Source organism: Maniola jurtina, chromosome Z (assembly GCF_905333055.1).
Source record: "Maniola jurtina chromosome Z, ilManJurt1.1, whole genome shotgun sequence".
NCBI lineage: Eukaryota > Metazoa > Arthropoda > Insecta > Lepidoptera > Nymphalidae > Maniola > Maniola jurtina.
The window spans coordinates 14541750-14560120 of record NC_060058.1 but is presented as its reverse complement, the minus strand read 5'-3'; the positions used below and the strand labels follow the sequence as shown (position 1 = coordinate 14560120).

Sequence of the window (18371 nt, the reverse complement as noted above, 5' to 3'; positions counted from 1 at the left end):
TATTGTAGAAGCTGTGATAGCCCAATGGTTAGAACACTCCGGCTCCTAATCGGAAGTCGGGGGTTCGATGATTCGATCCCGGGCACGCACCTCTAATTTTTCAGTTATGTGCGTTTTAAGCTGGTTTTAAGCAAATAAATATCACTTGCTTTATAACGGCGAAGGAAAACATAGTGAGAAAACCTGCATGCCTGAGAGTTCCCCATGTACCTACTCAACGACGTGTGAAGTTTGCCAATCCGCATTGGGCCAGCGTGGCAGACTATGGCCTAAATCCTTTTCACTCTGAGAAGAGACCCGTGCTCAGTAGTGGGCCGGCAATGCGTTGATCATGAAATATTGTAGGAGATAGAAAGAAAATAAAAGATATAATTAAATATTTAACGATTTATTTATTACAAGTAGGTATAAAAAGAATATTATTTTGTACTGATATTATTCTAAATTAAATGATACAAACAAGATACAAAGGGCAATTTTGGTCTAAACTAAGCTAAAGCTTTATGCTTTCGCGGACATTTCTTGATAACTTTTTAAGAGAAACGATTCCACCATACATTGTTTAAGCGACTTTTAGGGTTCCGTACCTCAAAAGGAAAAACGGAACCCTTATAGGATCACTTTGTTGTCTGTCTGTATGTCCGTCGTGTCTGTCAAGAAAACCTATAGGGTACTTCGCGTTGACCTAGAATCATGAAATTTGGCAGGTAGGTAGGTCTTATAGCACAAGTAAAGGAATAAATCCGAAAACCGTGAATATGTGGTTACATCATTAATTTTGTAACAAAAAATTCACGGTTTTTGGATTTTTTCCTTTACTTGTGCTATAAGACCTAGCTACCTGCCAAATTTTATGGCTATAGGTTTTCTTGACAGACACGACGGACGGACGGACGGACGGAGGGACAGACAGACAGACAACAAAGAGATCCTATAAGGGGTCCGTTTTTCCTTTTGAGGATATATATATAGATGGTCTGAATTAAAAGATTATTTATTTATTTGATATTTATTTATCTATAGAAAATACACTTACAATAAATTATACTTGTCGTTGCTTCTGTTCACTACGAAGTACGAAAGTAATTACTTATACATTACAATTAAGAAACAAATTAAGAAACAAATACCACCTACCTGCATTATAAAAACATCAAAAATAAAATAATAAATTAATTTTAACTAATTAGTAATTATCGATGACGTATAAAAAAATTAAATATAAAAGCGACTTGAATAACCACAAACACTAAAAATAATAAACAAATTAGGTAATTTATTAACGAATATAGGTGTTGACGTAGTTCTTTTCTGGAGCCTTATATTGGGTAATAAATTATCATAATTATTTTTAAATTTTTAGTGTTTGTGGTTATTGAAGTAGGTTTTTTCTTTTTAATCAAATTTTAAAAGGTTAGGTTTTCAATTTGTCGTTCAATTCGTAGGCTTCCATCCCGGGGATAGGACATAGGCTACTTTTTATCCCGGAAAATCAAAGAGGCCCCACGGGATTTTTAAAAACCTAAATCCATGCGGATGGAGTCGCGGGCATCATCAAGTAATGTTATAACGCGTCCAAACTAAGAAAGGGAAATCGTGTGTTCAATGGCTTTTGTAGGACAAAATTCATTAAAAATATTTTGTTAAAAATATATTGAATCAAATCTATTTGTAGCTAGTAACATTTATAGGGTGGACCAGATTTCCCTTTCTTAGTGTTGACCCGTATACTTGTATCGGCACATCACAGATAGATTGTTAGACACTAATAATTTAATCAAACCTATCTAGTAAACTATCTGTTTTTTAACGAGCATCAGAGGTTAAGTGATTATCGCCGCCCATGAACGTTTGCAGTAGGACTAGAGGAACCGCCAATGCGTTGCCAGCCTTTCAAATCTTTTTTCAAAATAATCATGTTATAACGCGTCCAACGCGGAAAGGGAAATCCTGTGTTCCAAGGCTAAAGACCAATTTTTTTGTTCATTGAAATATACTTACCTAATTAATTTAAATTCATTGAAAATATCAAATTAAAGATAAATTGAATCAAAATATATTTTTAGCTAGTCGCATTTATAGGGCGGACAAGACTTGCCTTTCTTAGTTTGGAGGCGTAATTCTTGTATAAGCAGATCACACACAGATTGACAGACAATAATAATCAATTATTTACAATGAAATAACAATTAATATACTGTATCTGTTTCTATCTTTTTTTTAAAACAAATATTAGTGTTAGAACGCGTCCAAACCAAGAGAGGGAAATCGTGTGTTCAATGTGTTTTGTAGGACAAAATGCATAGCAAGATTTGCTTAACTATTTAGTATTTTTATTATACTACAACTAGCCCCCTATTTTACCTCCTAGCTGGAGACTGACTTGTTACATTTTGGTGTAATGTATCAACTTAAACGAATGATTGACTTGTAAAGTAAAATAATGTATCGTTCGGAGCAAGAGCGCAGCGTGCTCCACTCGCGTTTTATCGCGAATTCCCTTTGAGTGTTACAATTACAAGCCAGTCCAGTTCGTATCACGTCATTTTGAGTAAAATATTTAGCACACTTGAGCCAAGAGCACCATTGATACATTACATACATACGCTACAACTCAGTCTGTGTCGCTGTGTAGTACGATCGCCTCGAATGGTTCATGGCAGGCAAATGGTACAAGTCAGTCTCCAGCTTTAGGGGTCGAATTTTCAAAAATCCTTTCTTTGCGGATGCCTACGTCATAATAGCTATATGCAGGCCAGACAGCTCAATCCGTCCAATGGCTTAAGCTGAGCGTTGATTAGTCAGCTTTTCCTTTTATATTATATATAATTTATTTGGAAGTATATTTATTAAAATTTACAATAAAATAACAAAATATAAAAATACTTAATAGAATGTTTACAAAAGACTGAAAAAGAATTAAAAGATACTAAAAAAATACGAAATAAATATGTTAGATATAGGTATTAATAAATGTTAGTATATTAGCGAATTAATTTTAATGGAAAATGAATTTTAATGAAAATTTAATTTGTGTTAAATTTGAGTTTTAATTTTAGTAAATTATTATTAAAAAAAAATAACATTCATAATATATTATAAGGAAAAGCTGACTGACTGGCTGATCTATCAAAGCACAACTCAAACCACTGGAGAGATCAGACTTAAAAGCATGCAGATAGCTATCATTACGTAGACATTTGCTAATAAAGGATTTTTGAAAATTCAACCCTCTAAAGCTTGCTGAAGCCGACTTGTACGTTTATTTGCCATGTATCCCATTCGAAGCGATCGTATTACACAGCGACACAGACTGACTTATAGCATGTATTTGTAATGTATCATTGGTGCTCCTTGGCTCAAGTGTGCTCAATTTTTTACTCAAAATGACGTGACGCGACCTTCACTGACTTATAATGTAACACTCAAAGGGAATTAGCGAAAAAATCGGCAGTCGAGTGGAGCACGCGGTACTGCGGCCGCGAATGATACATTATAAACTAACTTTACAAGTTAGTCATTGGTTTAAACTCGATACATTACACCAAAATGTTACAAGTCAGTCTCCAGCTAGGGGTAAAATAGATGTTTGTTTGTATAGTCCATGCTGACGAAGTCGCGGGCTTGTAAATAATTTAGTACAATAAAATTATAATAATAATATTAATAATTAATATTAAAGATAATTAATATTAATATTATGTATCATTATTTATTAATGAATTAAAATATTATTTATTAATTGATTAATATTATTAATTAATTTAATTGTTAATTATAATAATATTATTCGCTTAAGGTAGAATATTATGTGATCCTCTAAAATATTAATTGGTCTATTATAAATGAGCAAGTTTTAAAACACATGTTAGTACATTTGACGCAGGTAGCCATAATGTAGCCCTATTTTTCTAAGATTTTACGTCACCATAGAATTGCACCATAGCCTAATATTCGTCATATCGTCGATTGAGAATAAAACCGAGAGTTCTTTCACTCTAATTCACTCTGACGGTACTAAGGCTGAGATCTATAGAGCGCACTTTGACTTTGTATAGACTTAAGTTTCAGTTAAAACGAGACAGATTCATGGCAGCCGTATAACGCTGTCTCGTTTTAACAGTGTCTTAAGTCTGAGCAAAGTCAAAGTGCGCTCTATAGATTACTGCCTAAGTGTCTGGCAATACATATCGTGATTTCTAATAGTTTACAATTCTGAAGAAAATATTTAAAAAAAAATAGACTACGATTTGACTATATAAGATTTTTAAAATAACGAAGGTCTGGCACGCACTGGCTCTCCCTGTATTGAGGATTTGGTTTTTTTAATTCCATGGGAAATATTTGATTTTCCATGATAAAAGCATCCTATGTTCTTCCCCGGGATGCGAGCCTACCTACCTCTGTACCAAATTTCGTCAGTCGGATTTCATCAAAATTGGTTAAACGCAGTTAAACGTATGGGCCACGAAAATCTAACACACAAAGATACAGAAAGAATTTGACATAAATATTAGAATGTATACTTTTAATAATCTACCTATTCCTATTAATTGATTTATTGAATTCTTCCTTTCATTCATAATCTACGGATAGCATACTACGAACTCTATTACAAGGATGATTTCCAGCTATATCCAGATGCGGTAGAAAACCACGCTTGTGGAACGGTTCTGTGGTGGTGTACGACCAGGGTTGCAGCTCGACTGGGTTGTTTTGCGGACTAAAAAACCAGTTACAATGACATTTTAAAATTCGCTGGTAATAGTAAGGGTAATAAACTACAACATTAGCCGCCAAAAGTCGACAAAAGCCGCTCGTCTGTAAGCACTAAGGCTAAGATCTAGAGAAAGTTTGATAGTTCTAATATAAGTATAAAAGATTTTGTAAAATGGTGATCTAGTAAAAAAAAAGAATACCCGGTTGATTTTGTTGTTGGCTCTTCTCAGACTTGGGCGTGTTTGGAAAACTCGTAGCTTTATTTTAAGTTTACGTTTAATTATCACCACTATTATTATTATCATCTTCGAAATCTAACAAATCGGACAAACAAGGTGTACTACAATAGTAGTCCAGTCATTAAAGCCAAAACCCGAACGTAATTAGGATAAAATTTTAGGGGGTTTTTAAAGAAGGTAAAATAACTTACCGTGTGATTTTGCAGCGTTGTGGGGTGTACGAAAAGGATACAACAAACAAACAAGGGTAAGAACACCCTCATTATAAATTTGCAGCGTGTTACTAATTTTTTTGGCAATGTTATTAACAAAAAACCCTTTTCACCCCTTTTCAACCCTTTTCTTACACCCCACAATGCTGCAAAATCACACGGTAAGTTATTTTACCTTCTTTAAAAAACTCCTAAAATTTTATCAAGTTACTAATTACTTTCGGGTTTTGGCTTTAATGACTGGCCTATAGTACCTATTTTGAATAAATGATTGTGATTTGATTTTTGCACTTTGATTTTGCTCATACTTAAAACACTGTCAAAATGAGACAACGTTATAACGCTCACATCGATTTGTCTCATTTTAACATTGACTTAAAAGGGCTCTCTCCGTCACTTGTTTCATACAATCGTAGTTCCAATTTCATTTGAATATTAAGCAACCAAAGTTCATGAAATTTTGCAGACATATTCTAGAAACTAATATCTGTGTCTGTGGTGTTTTAGATTTTTCTAAAAATATGTAGTTTTAAAATTACAGGGGCTCAAGATTTGTATGAAAATTTTTAAGACCGCGTAACTTTAAAACCGAATATTTTAACAGAAACCTGGAAAACCACAGACATAGATATTAGTTTTTAGAATATGTCTGCAAAATTTCATGGACTTTGGTTGCTTAATATTCAAATGAAATTGGAACTACGATTGCATGAAACGAGTGACGGAGAGAGCCCTCTTAAGTCTGAGCAAAGTCAAGGTATACGCTCTATAGATTTCAGCCTCAGTATAACGCTTGAAATGTATCTACGAAGTACAGTAGGTCAATACCTAATTAGATAGACAGATACTTCAACGTATGCTTTACAATATAAATATACTAATAGGTATAACACATTTTTAGCTCACCTGTCTGATTTGTGCTCAACGCGAGGATTTGTATGGTGGAGTTCAACTTCTACTAAGTGTTCAGATCTCTTTTTCAGCTGATGGTCTGCCCTGTCACGAGTAATGTGTACGTATTAGCACAACTAGTTATTATCTTGTGCAGTGACCAGTTAATAGGGCTCTCTCCGTCATTCGCTTCATACAATCGTAGTTCCAATTTCATTTAAATATTAAGCAACCTATGTCCATGAAATTTTGCAGACATATTCTAGAAACTAATATCTATGCCTGTGATTTTCCAGATTTCTGTTAAAATATTCGGTTTCAAAGTTACGCGGTCTTAAAAATTTACATACAAATCTTGAGCCCCTGTAATTTTAAAACTACATATTTTTAGAAAAATCTAAAACACCACAGACACAGATATTAGTTTCTAGAATATGTCTGCAAAATTTCATGGACTTTGGTTGCTTAATATTCAAATGAAATTGGAACTACGATTGTATGAAACGAGTGACGGAGAGAGCCCTGTTAAAACTTTTTTGAATCATCTATTTAATGATGAAAGCAAAGTCACTTCCCTTCTTATTTTATTATAATTAATATAATTAACAAATATCTACTATTTATTGTATGTTGTAATGGTTTTTAAAAGACGTGTGTCGTGGAGTTTCTTTGCCCTTTCTTCTCCACTACTAAACACCTTTGCGAAACGGGCGGTAGATTCATTTTTAAATAAATAGATCTATACAGATTAAAGTATGAAAGATCTTTGAATAAACGATTAATTATTATTATTATTCAGCTTGGTTTGTTTTACTTATGTGTTTACTACCTACCCTCTTTTTATAATCAATTACTTTTATCTATTGAAATAAAAGTACCTATGGGTTAGGTTATTAATTTATTCTATTTTAGAAACCAGTCTAGGATTCTTACTTTACAAAATAATACAGTAGTTGCTTTGCTTGATTTTAATTGTTAAGTAATTTAACATTTAGGCCTTACCTGACATAATCATAGCTACCTACAAGTTTAAATAAAAGATAGATGATAACTTTTATTAGTCATCATCATTTAAGCCCACTTGTAACCCTAAATCTGTCAGGTGCGATATGTGAGTAGGAATAATACATGTTTTACTTACCTAGTTTCTAAGTTGTATTGGGCCAGTTCCATAGCGATTTCATGCTTCTGTCTGGACTTATCCACGCTTATCGGAGCTAACAGTGTCTTTTTCATCCTCTGGTAGGCTTGACTCAAACTTGCTCTTGGTATATGTTTCGACACAGTTGAGCCGATAGAAACATCGTCTGGTATTCTGTACATCGAATTTGTTACACGCGGCAAAGGTGGCGGTACCGGAATGAAATAAGTTTCAGGCCGCGGCGAGGCAACCTGTAAGATATCATCACCATCAACCATCGCCAGCTCACTACTGAGCACGGGTCTCCTCTTAGAATGAGAAAGGTTTGGCAATAGTCCACCACGCTGCGCGGGCCAAATGCAGATTGGCACACTCTCCACACCTTTGAGAACATTATGGAGAACTCTCTGGAATGCAGGTTTTCTTTCGATGGTTTTTTGTGATGTAACCACAAATTCACGATTTTTGGATGTTTTCCTTTACTTGTGCTATAAGACCTATCTACCTGCCAAATTTCATGATTCTAGTCAACGGGAAATAGGTACACTGTAGGTTTTCTTGACAGACAAACAGACAACAAAGTGATCCTATAAGGGTTTCGTTTTTAGGGTTCTGTACCTCAAAAGGAAAAATGGAACCCTTATGGGATCACTTTGTTGTCTGTCTGTCTGTCCGTCTATCGTGTCTGTCAAGAACAAAGACTTTTATCATTCTAGGTCGAAATTTTCAAGGTCTTAATTTTGGTCTTATAACACAAGTAAAGGAATTAAATCCGAAAACTGCGAATTTGTGGTTACATCATTAAAAAATTTTAATGTGTTTCAATTTCAAAGTAAGATAAGTATACCAAGTTGGATATCATATGAAGGGGCTTTACTTGTATATTTTAAAACAGATTTATTTTTATGCTTTATAGTTTTTGATTTATCGCGCAAAATGTCGGAAAAATTACCCGAGTACGAAACCCTCGGTGCGCGAGTCGGACTAGCACTTGGTCGGTTTTTTCTTTTGAGGTACGTACCCCTAAAAAATATACGTCTTTTTGAGTACCTACCTCTTTCATTAGGCTCTCAATTTCATTAGGGGCCATTACTACTAGCACCATGAGAGCGACATTTATGGCGAACATCACCACGCATCGCGAGTACACCAGGAACATAACCCACGCAGTGCTGGATGTGCTTACAGTCGCCCCGCCGATGCCGCTCGCAGTTGCCCCGATGTACACTATCATATCCCCCAGTGACTGAAAGGAAAACCACAATATAAGATACATTCTCTTTAAATTCATCACCATCATTATCATGATCAACCCATCGCCGGCCCACAGCTGAGCCCGGGTCTCCTCTCAGAATGAGAAGAGAGAGTTTAAGTCACAGTCTACCAAGCTGGCCAAATGCGGATTATCAGATTTGCACACCTTTGAGTACGTTATAGGGAACTCTTCAGCATGCAGGTTTCCTCTCGATATTTTCCTTCATCAAAGTAAGTGATATTTTAGTTACTTTAAATGCATATAACTCCGAAAAGTTTAGAGTCAAACCCCTGACCTCTCGACTTGAAGATCGACGTCTTAAGCACTAGGCTATCACCGCTACTCTTTATTACACACACTTAAAAAAATTAAACAATTTATATACAGGGAGAAAAATTAAGGGGGACTGCCCCTCCGAGGATATTACCAACTTGGTGCCGTGTAAAAAAAATTGTATTTAATATTCATGATAACAATTTATGATTGTTAAGAACATTTCTTGCAAATTGCATTTGAAGTTGTCAGTCCAGCGGGTTGGGCTCGGTGCGTGCTGGTACGCGCTCTCCACTGCAGAACTCGTCTGCCCCAGCGGCCATCGGTTCTGCGACCCTTAGACTACCGTTATGATATTTAAAAAATGTCTGTGGCCTTACCTTTGTATGAAAACTATCATTTGCATAAGTTACCGAAGCTATGACGTCGACAGCGCAAACGCACACTGTTACCGTAATCCAAGGCCAACGTAATGCCCTTGGATACAGGTTGCGAGTCCTACCAGCTGAAACAAAATAACATGTCACACACTGTAGAAGAAACCTTCAGAAAATGAGACAAATGTATCAGGGGTAGCATAAAGGTCATAGCTCATTGGTCATTAAGGGTGGCTGCAGAGTGGCAGCCACTCTGCAGCCACCCTTATGCCTTTCTATGGGCATACGCTCACTATATCAACTCCGTAACGTCAGCGGTTTGCCTTGCTCGGAGTTGATAGAATATATATACATTTCCATCCAGCCCTTCTGTCACCCGATGAGGCTATTAATCGCGGTTAAATCTATGAGTTAAAATATAATGTAACTGTCATTTCCTTACCTAGCATCAGGCAACAGGTCATAGCCCATATAACGCCCAGAACCAAGCTGATTATGCTGATGATATAGGTGCGCGTCGACGTAACTGGCTCATTCCGGAACAGTACAAATGCTAGATTCGGAATACCCTCAATCAAATTTCCAATGTTTACAGAACTTCCACAAGAGTCAGGATCTAAAAGAAAAAGAAAATCCATCAGTTCCATGGCAGGGTTAAACCTTGACGGCTGATGAAAGCGAAATCGGTTGCACAAGTTGGTATTCATATCTCCAAGATTAAAGTTTAAAGGTGAAATTTTGGGGGAAAATCGAAATCGGTAAATAAGCAAGCTTATGTTACTTCTAGATAAAGTAGCTTTCATTCTTCTTCATTAGTTTTTGTGGAATTGAATGTAACAAAAATGCCCTGTATATTTTTTAAGTTTAGTAAATATAAATAAATAAATAGATGGTAAAAGAATCATTAATTTAATCGCTTCAGTAGTTGCTGATTTTATAGATCATCCTATCAACACATCACAGTTTCACTACTAACCACGGGGCTCTTAGAATGAGAAGGGTTTAACCATAGTCCACCACGCTTGCCTAGTGCGGATTGGCAGTTTATAGATTAAAAACAGTCAGTTGGCCTCGTCCACAAACTAAAAGTCGCTCAGCGCGCTATGGAGCGAGCTATGTTGGGTATTACTCTCAGGGATAAAATCCGGAACGAGGAAATTCGCAGGAGAACAAAAGCGACCGACATAGCTCAAAGGATTAGCAAGCTGAAGTGGCAATGGGCAGGCCATGTCTGTCGCAGAACCGACGGTCGATGGGGCAGACGTGTTCTGGAGTGGAGACCGCGTACGGGCAAGCGCAATGTGGGACTACCTCCTGACCGCTGGACCGATGACCTGAAGAAGGTGGCGGGGAGCGGGTGGATGAGGAAGGCGGAGGACCGTGTTTGGTGGCGCGCTCTTGGAAAGGCCTATGTCCAGCAGTGGACGCTTACAGGCTGATGGATGGATGAGATTAAAAACAAATAAACAGACAAATCTTTCGTCTTTATAATGTTAGCTAAAGACTGGTGGCAAAAGTTGTCAAAAGATTTAATACAAGGAACCAAAAGCTTAATTTGCGATAATCCGCCAAACCAACGAAATTTGTATGGTACGCAGCACCATACAAATTTTAACACCACTCGACGCGCGTTTCGCCCCGACACCGGGGCATCCTCAAGAGATATAGACCTTAAAATGTCTAATTAATATCTTTGCAATTAGACATTGTAAGGTCTACATCTTTTGAGGATGCTCCGGTGTCGAGGCGAAACGCGCGTCGAGTGGTGTTGGAATTTGTATGGTGCTGATACAGATTTCGTTGGTTTGGCGGATTATAGCAAATTAAGCTTTTGGTTCCTTGTATATCATGGACTTCCGCAAAAATATAACGCCTGCTTCTATAATAAAAAAGATTTAATTTCAATTTTAAAATAAGATAACTGACTGGTTAATAATAATCCGCCTATTCTATTCTGTTGGAGATTAATTAAATTTTAAGGGTTAGGAAATGTTTATATTTAACATATTTATTTCATTACTAGAGAATTTAATTACTAGACTAGTATGACTAGTATACATATAGTTTTATTGTATTATTGCATGCCGTAAGGTAGAATTTGGTAGAACCTAAATAGTACCTCTACTGAAGTAACCCAAATTAGCAATAAAGATGTATTTCTATTTATTTTGAGATTGCCGTCAAGAGCTAACTTGCATCTGAATAATTAAAAAAAAAAGTACTTACTTATATAGTAAAGTATCTTTAGTAACACTGATGGTCCATTATTGCTCAGGAAATCGATTGCACAGAAGTACTGTGCGATCGACATGCTGTTGAAAATTATCTGCACAACAGCTTGTAACTGGAAAAAAATAACTAGATTATAGCAAATCACACTAAATATTATAAAGGCGTAAGTTTGTGTGTATGTATGTGTGTGTGTATGTTTGTTACTCCTAAACTACTGGACGGATTCGACTGAAATTTAGATCTGAAATGTGGATTAACAGATGGGCTATTTTTTAACAATATCGGAAAACCAAAGAGTTCCCTATAGGTTTTCTTGACAGACACAACAGATGGTCAGACGGACAGACGGACAGACCGACGGACCGACGGACCGACCGACCGACCGACCGACCGACCGACCGACTGACCGACAGACCGACCGACCGGCCGGATGAGCGACCGACCGACCGACGGACCGACGGACCGACGGACCGACGAACGGACGAACGGACGGACGGACGGACGGACGGACGGACAGACAGACAGACATACAATAAAGTGATCCTATAAGGGGTCCATTTTTCCTTTTGAGGTACGGAACCCTAAAAACTCTAAACAAAAATATTTTATTTTTCCTATACGTATACCTAATACCACTAAATTTTATTTAAATAGTAGCCTACTAAGTATTCAACATTTCTCAATTAGCCATACCTTTCATTGTACCTAATAATAATAAAGTATAACTAATAGCAACCTGTATAGTGTGTGATAATTAACTATGGATCACTGCGACCGGTTTCGCGGGCAGCGATGTTCACGATGTTGCACGTCGAGCTGCACATTTTTTTACCTACCCACTAGATTAGGTATTATGTACCTACCTACCTTACCAATTTGTTATTATGATGGTTTTTTATTATATAATAACTATAATTTTTATTTTTTACTATATAATAAACCGCTTAAACGCTTGATTGTATGTATTTTTCTTCTCACATTTCGCCAGATATTTCAAATGAGACATAAAACACATGAGCACCCACGGGATATTCTAAAAGCCGGCGCCCTCTGATAAGACATCATAGAAATGACAAGATTGGTTTTACCATCGTACCACAAGACGTCGAATCGGGCGAGTTTCCAACCTCATGTCGTCGACATTCACGGAGCGTTTTGCGATATCATTCCTCGTACGCATAGCTAAGGTTTGAAATACTTTTCCACGATCTCTACTATCACGTACAATCCGGTATCTTTATTAACCCATTATAGCCTAGCGGTGCCATATGGCACCCAATTTCATATGTTTAAATTGTCGGGCCCTGTCCTTGTAATAAGAGGTGAAGTCAAGTGGTTTGTTGTCAATGCCATGCTAGAGGGACATAGTTATTACTCCATTTACTTTGTTTTGTCCCATAAGCTTTTTGTGACCTGCACGAGCACCTGTAAATCAGTGATATGAAATTGCTGCCAATAATGGATGCAACATTCAAGTAAGGGGATCATATTTTTTTTATTTTGAGTAATGTAATACTTTTATGCATTTACACTTGATGCCAAACCTTGCATTGACTTGTTCATATCATAAAACTGTCGTATTTTGTTTCATTGGATTATGGCATGTTAAAAGATATGGATGCCGTACGGCACCACTAGGTCATTATGTTGTCTTTTTATTATGTATGCTAAAAATCTAATTTATGTCTTTTCTTTGGTTATTCCTTATGTAATGGCTTTTTTGTTTCAATAGAGATTGTACATTACATGAGGCACTTGCTATACTAGAAGAAGACGATGAACTCAAGCCTCAATTGCTATAAATTGAAGCTCCAAACCCTATAATCCTATCTGACAAAGATGAGGGTGGTTTCATAAATAATCCCACTGCTCGGCAGCTCAATGCTAGATGTGCTAGGCTCTACATCTGTTCATACCTATTCAGTTCAAAAATACGCCACGAGGTGGTGGCCGTCTATCAGCTTCAAACACCAAGCAAAAACATCAAAAAATACTGGCAATCGGGTCTGACAGCATATGTTATGACAGCAGAAATCATTTATTGGTACCCAGCGAGTCATGTCGCAAGTGTGGGTTACAGTATTGTCACAGTCAGACTAGACTACAGTGCAATAAATGCATCGTGGGGCTCTGTGCACCCTGCAACCTACAAGCTTCCTACAAAATAATATGTAATTTTATGGAAATATATGTAAATGTTCATGTATATATTGGATCTTTTAATCAATTTTGAACCTTGAACTATAAAAGAGTTAATGCCTTAATAATTCTTATCAAATTGTGGTAGAGTATTTTGGTAATAATCAGTTATAAGAAATTTATGAGACTTTTGAAAAGACACGGTAGGAGCCTAGCGGTGCCATTCAGCATCCATGGTTATTTCCAGAAGTAAGACTTGCACCAAAATTCTGATGATTAGATCTGACTAATAGGGTCCATAATAATAACATATCAATGAAAAACTCAATTCTGAGACCTTAAAATAATTCAGGCTATAATGGGTTAAGGCATCTTCTAAGCAAACGCATCTCATCTTAGGCCACGTCATCACTTTCCATCAGATGTGCTTAAGCGAATTAAAAAAAACATGTATCCATCACATTATTAAATTGAGTAATATTATTAGATGACAATGTTTTTTGTAGCGAATTCAATTTGGAGACTGAAAATTTTACTCGGAGTCGTTACCGTATTTTTATCGTGTCGTGAGATGATCCGTGGAAACACTCTCGAGCGGGATAAATCGGTTATCATAGCGTCCGCGGCGTCTCTATTATCAGTATCACAAAACTGATAGCACACAAACATTCGATTTGCTTGGGCCATTGCATTGCTTGCGTCCCAGATTTCTAGTTCATTCAAAGTTTTATCGGATTTATGCGGAATCAAAACGTAACTTTTCAGGGTTCCGTACTCGAAGGTTGCCAAAGGACTCTATACTAAGCCTTCCACTTTCCGTCCGTCTATCCATCCGTCACTCATCAGGCTGTATATCATGACCCGTAATGGGTATGGAGTTGAAATATTTTTACACGATATTGTATATCTATTAACACTATAATTTAAGTATTATTTTTTGTATAGTTCGCGACAGGTCGAGATGGCAATTAGGATATGAGGCACGTCACCCGCACGTGCCCGCACTATCCCGCACCGTGTTACCGCGGGGGCTGTGCGGGTGTGCGGGGCGTCTCCACCCCGATTGCCATCTCAACCTATCGGGTACTAAACTCGCAACTGAGCGGTTTTTAAAGAATCTATATTCATAAACCATACCAGACCTAGATCGTGATACTACAGACGGACAGACGGACAGACAGACATACAACAAAGTGAGTCTATAAGAGTTCCGTGTTTCATTTTGAGGTACAGAACCCTAAAAATTCTAAACCAAACTAAAATATTTTATTTTTCTTTAGTACATAGCTAATATCACTAAATTTTATTTAAATAGTAGCCTACTATTCAACATTTCTCAATTAGCCATACCTTTTATTGTACCTAATATAAAGTATAACTAATAAAATTCGCAAAGCTTTAGTTGTACTATGTTCTGAAATACGAAAATCATTACATATTTCCAAAAGTCGCAAGGGCATCATGAAAAATCTCAATTATTTACTACTAGCTGATGCCCGCAGCTTCGCCCGCGTGGATTGGTCAGATCCCCTGCAGCATCAGCATTGAGGAGTTGGACTCCAAATTTTTTATGAAACAATGTCGCAAAGTTCCTCTATCGATTAAAAAAGAAATGATGCAAATCGGTTCAGAAATCTCGGAGATTTCGGTGTACATAGGTAGAAAAACACAACTCCCTTTTTGAAAGTCGGTCAAAAAAGTAGCCTATGTTACTCCCTGGTCAATTCTCTACTGGTCTGTGAAAATCCCGTCAAAATCGGTTCAGCCGTTCCCAAGATTAGCCTTTTCAAACAGACAGACAGACAGACAGACAGACAGACAGACAAAAATTTTAAAAACGTGTGATTCAGTGTTGGTATCGTTCAAATAACCATATGAGCTTAATATGAGGTAGTTATTTCGAAATTACAGACAGACACTCCAATTTTATTTATTAGTATAGATTAGTATAGATATTTTGGCATGACACTTTCGCTTTTAAAAACCTACAATCTCATTATATTACGAAAATCGAAATAACCCTTCGACTATTAATTAACTTTATTAGAACACATTTAGATATAATAATTATTAAGAAGTGGGTAGGTAAAATAATAAAAAGGTAGGAACCTGGGCGCGACAGAATCTTTCGATTTGATTATCATTTCTGAATTATGGCGGGAATTCAGAGGACATCTAGCTAGATTCACTTGGAAATCTAATGATTATCCAAACACTAATTACGTAGGTAGATTTATATATATTTAAATACAAGAATTGGTCGTTTAAAATATCTAGAACGAATGTAGACGTGGCCCTTTCACTTTATGTATAATGCAGACTCGAACTTAATATTTTACAAAACAAACGTCAAGAGAATCGAAATAAGGGTTTATTTCTAACTTTATTTAGCACGTATTTAGCTAAATTAATTATTAGGTAGGTACTAAAGTACTACACAAAGGATGCTTAACAAAATGGCGTGGTGGTTTTTACTTCTAAAAATATAACTGCAGCCGTTGTGAGGTTTGGTCATGAATAATATTATTTCATCGGAAACAACGAAATAACATGTCCTAACTTCATTAACACATTATGTAGCGAGATTAGTACTAAAGTACTAACGGAAAAACTATAGATAAAGTGGCACAAGAAAACTTAACCCAACATGGGCATAAAATACTTATACTCCTAGAACATGGGTCTGTGAGAAAATAATAAATCAATCAATACATGTCAAGACTATATATAAATTATAAATACAATGAAGAAAAATACAATAAAATATAAATCCATTCTTTTTTAACTGACCTCTAAAACAAGGAGGTCCTAAGTTGGACTTATTCAACATGGAATCCATCTTGAATAAGCTAGTCAAATATAGATGATTTAGTGGATCTACAAATTTAAAGTTAAATTAGATTACTTACCAAACTGATGACCCCAGCGTAGTTTATAAAATTGTTAAACATTTTCACTTGGTAACTAACACTTTTTGGTTTAAATTCACACACCGGTACTGGCCGTCTGTAAACTGAAGAGTGACGATGCTTACCAGATAAGATACAATCGGAGTAGGTGAGATAGAGTGAAAAATATCTATGTTTTATTTTGAAACTTCACAATTACTTCCAGCCGGCATGACAGGACGTCAGCGCCTTCTTTACCCGCTAATACTGTTTCATATAGGAATCGTAGTCCAAAGTGGAAATCCGGCGCATCGTGATTTGCCTAGGTAATCCCCGTCAGTCAAATAACGAAACTTCAAGTTATATCATTTACTAGCTTATTCCGCGACGTCGTCCACGTGACAAGACGACTTCGACTACACAAATTTAAAACCCCTATTTGTTACCCCTAGTTAATCATACCAAAATTTTATCAATTCAAGTTTGGCATAAATAAAAATTTTTTTTTTTCGTTTATTCATTTTTAGGTTCCGTGCCCAAAGGGTAAAACGGAGTCCTTTTAATGCAACTCTGCTGTCTGTCTGTCCCGTCTTTCACGGGTCTATAGCTCGTAGACAAAATGAGTTACAAACCTTGAAATACACGATTTTGCTACCCTAGCATGTGGGAAATCACTATCTAACTTTTAGTAGAATACGAATTTATTTAAATACATTTTTATCTAAAAAAATGAAGAAATGGTGGGTCAAAATTGTCAGGTTTAGGCCATTTTTGTGGCCTAAACCTGACAATTTCTTTCTCGGGGATCTCAATAATTAAAACAATGAGGAATATGAAATTTCGGTGTATTATGCACCCCTATATTTAAACATGTACTGAAAACAAGAATCCCACCAAAAACATTTCATGTAACAAGGTAGCCAAGACTCACAAGTTCATAATGTTTTCACTGTTAAAAAGTTATGAGATCTCCAATAGAGCCAAGCCCCTAGCTGAGCTTAGATTTGTTTTATGAAGTAATTTGTAAGCTGTGACCAAAATTATAATCATTATGTCCGGAATTCTAAAAGAGCGTGACTCGACTCGCACTTGGCCGGTTTTTATTATTTACTAGGTAATACCTACGACTTTGGCGGCGTGGATTTAGGTTTTAATTTTTTTTTTTAAGAATATTAGCATTCTAATCATGACTAACATTCCCCTTATTCCCCTCCGACTAAGCGTAAAACTTGTGCTAGGTGTAGGTAAGACAATAGTGCAACGGGTGAGGTTTGAACCACTGACCTTTCGGATTTCAGCCGCTCCTATACCCGTTGAGCTATTGAGGCTTAAAAATCCCCTTGAGACTGATCTTCGGGGGACCAAAATTAGCCGCCGGGATTAAGCGATCTCTGTGCCTACCAAATAGATGATACCCACTACTTCGTCCATGAGAATTTAGTTTTCTTAAAAATAAACTCTTTGATTTATAGGGACTTCAATAACCACAAACTAAAAATTAAACTATATGAAGAATAAACGGTTCGCGAGTTTTTTTGTAATTTTTTTATTTCACAATTTTTGATGGTAATGTATTAAAATATGCTATGACTGGTTAAAAACTGACTGTTTACTAAGCTTTTACGCTGATCGTTGGCAATTAATTCTTGTCCATTGAGGAGTTCCATTCTCCATCTCTGAAGATATTCATCAGATCTTCACCAAATTGAAATGAGACCACCTCTGAGGTATGAACTACCAAACAAAAAAGAATCATCGAAATCGGATATAATCGCTGGAATAATCGCGTAACAAACATACAAAAACATACAGTCGAATTGAGAACCTCCTCCATTTTTTGAAGTCGGTTAAAATAGCTTTCGTACGTCCCCAGTACGCAAATTTTGTTAAAATCGGTGAAACAGATGGGCCGTACAAAGGTAGCGGACAGACAAATAGTTAACAGAGCCGAATTGATAAAATTGAGTTTATGCTTAGTATAGGTATTCCGTTAGGTAGAAGCCGA

At 36.4% G+C, this 18371-nt stretch overlaps 1 protein-coding gene across 3 annotated transcripts; it reads right to left on the bottom strand.

Annotated features, from left to right (window-relative positions):
- Nucleotides 1–4364: 4364 nt before the first annotated feature.
- Nucleotides 4365–16614, bottom strand: LOC123880272. Of its 3 annotated transcripts, XM_045928316.1 has the most exons (9): nucleotides 16388–16498; nucleotides 11334–11451; nucleotides 9550–9723; nucleotides 9111–9235; nucleotides 8257–8448; nucleotides 7203–7453; nucleotides 6077–6166; nucleotides 4605–4723; nucleotides 4365–4572 (listed from the first exon to the last, which is right to left on the bottom strand). In XM_045928316.1, the coding sequence occupies exons 1-9, from the start codon at nucleotides 16427–16429 to the stop codon at nucleotides 4559–4561; spliced, it is 1125 nt and encodes a 374-aa protein (XP_045784272.1). In that variant the 5' UTR covers nucleotides 16430–16498; the 3' UTR covers nucleotides 4365–4558. The 3 variants fall into 3 exon arrangements, with proteins under 3 accessions (XP_045784272.1, XP_045784273.1, XP_045784270.1); XM_045928317.1 differs by lacking the exon at nucleotides 16388–16498 and adding an exon at nucleotides 16513–16614 and having other exon boundaries at nucleotides 4365–4723; XM_045928314.1 differs by having other exon boundaries at nucleotides 4365–4723.
- Between the last annotated feature and the right edge of the window lie 1757 nt (nucleotides 16615–18371).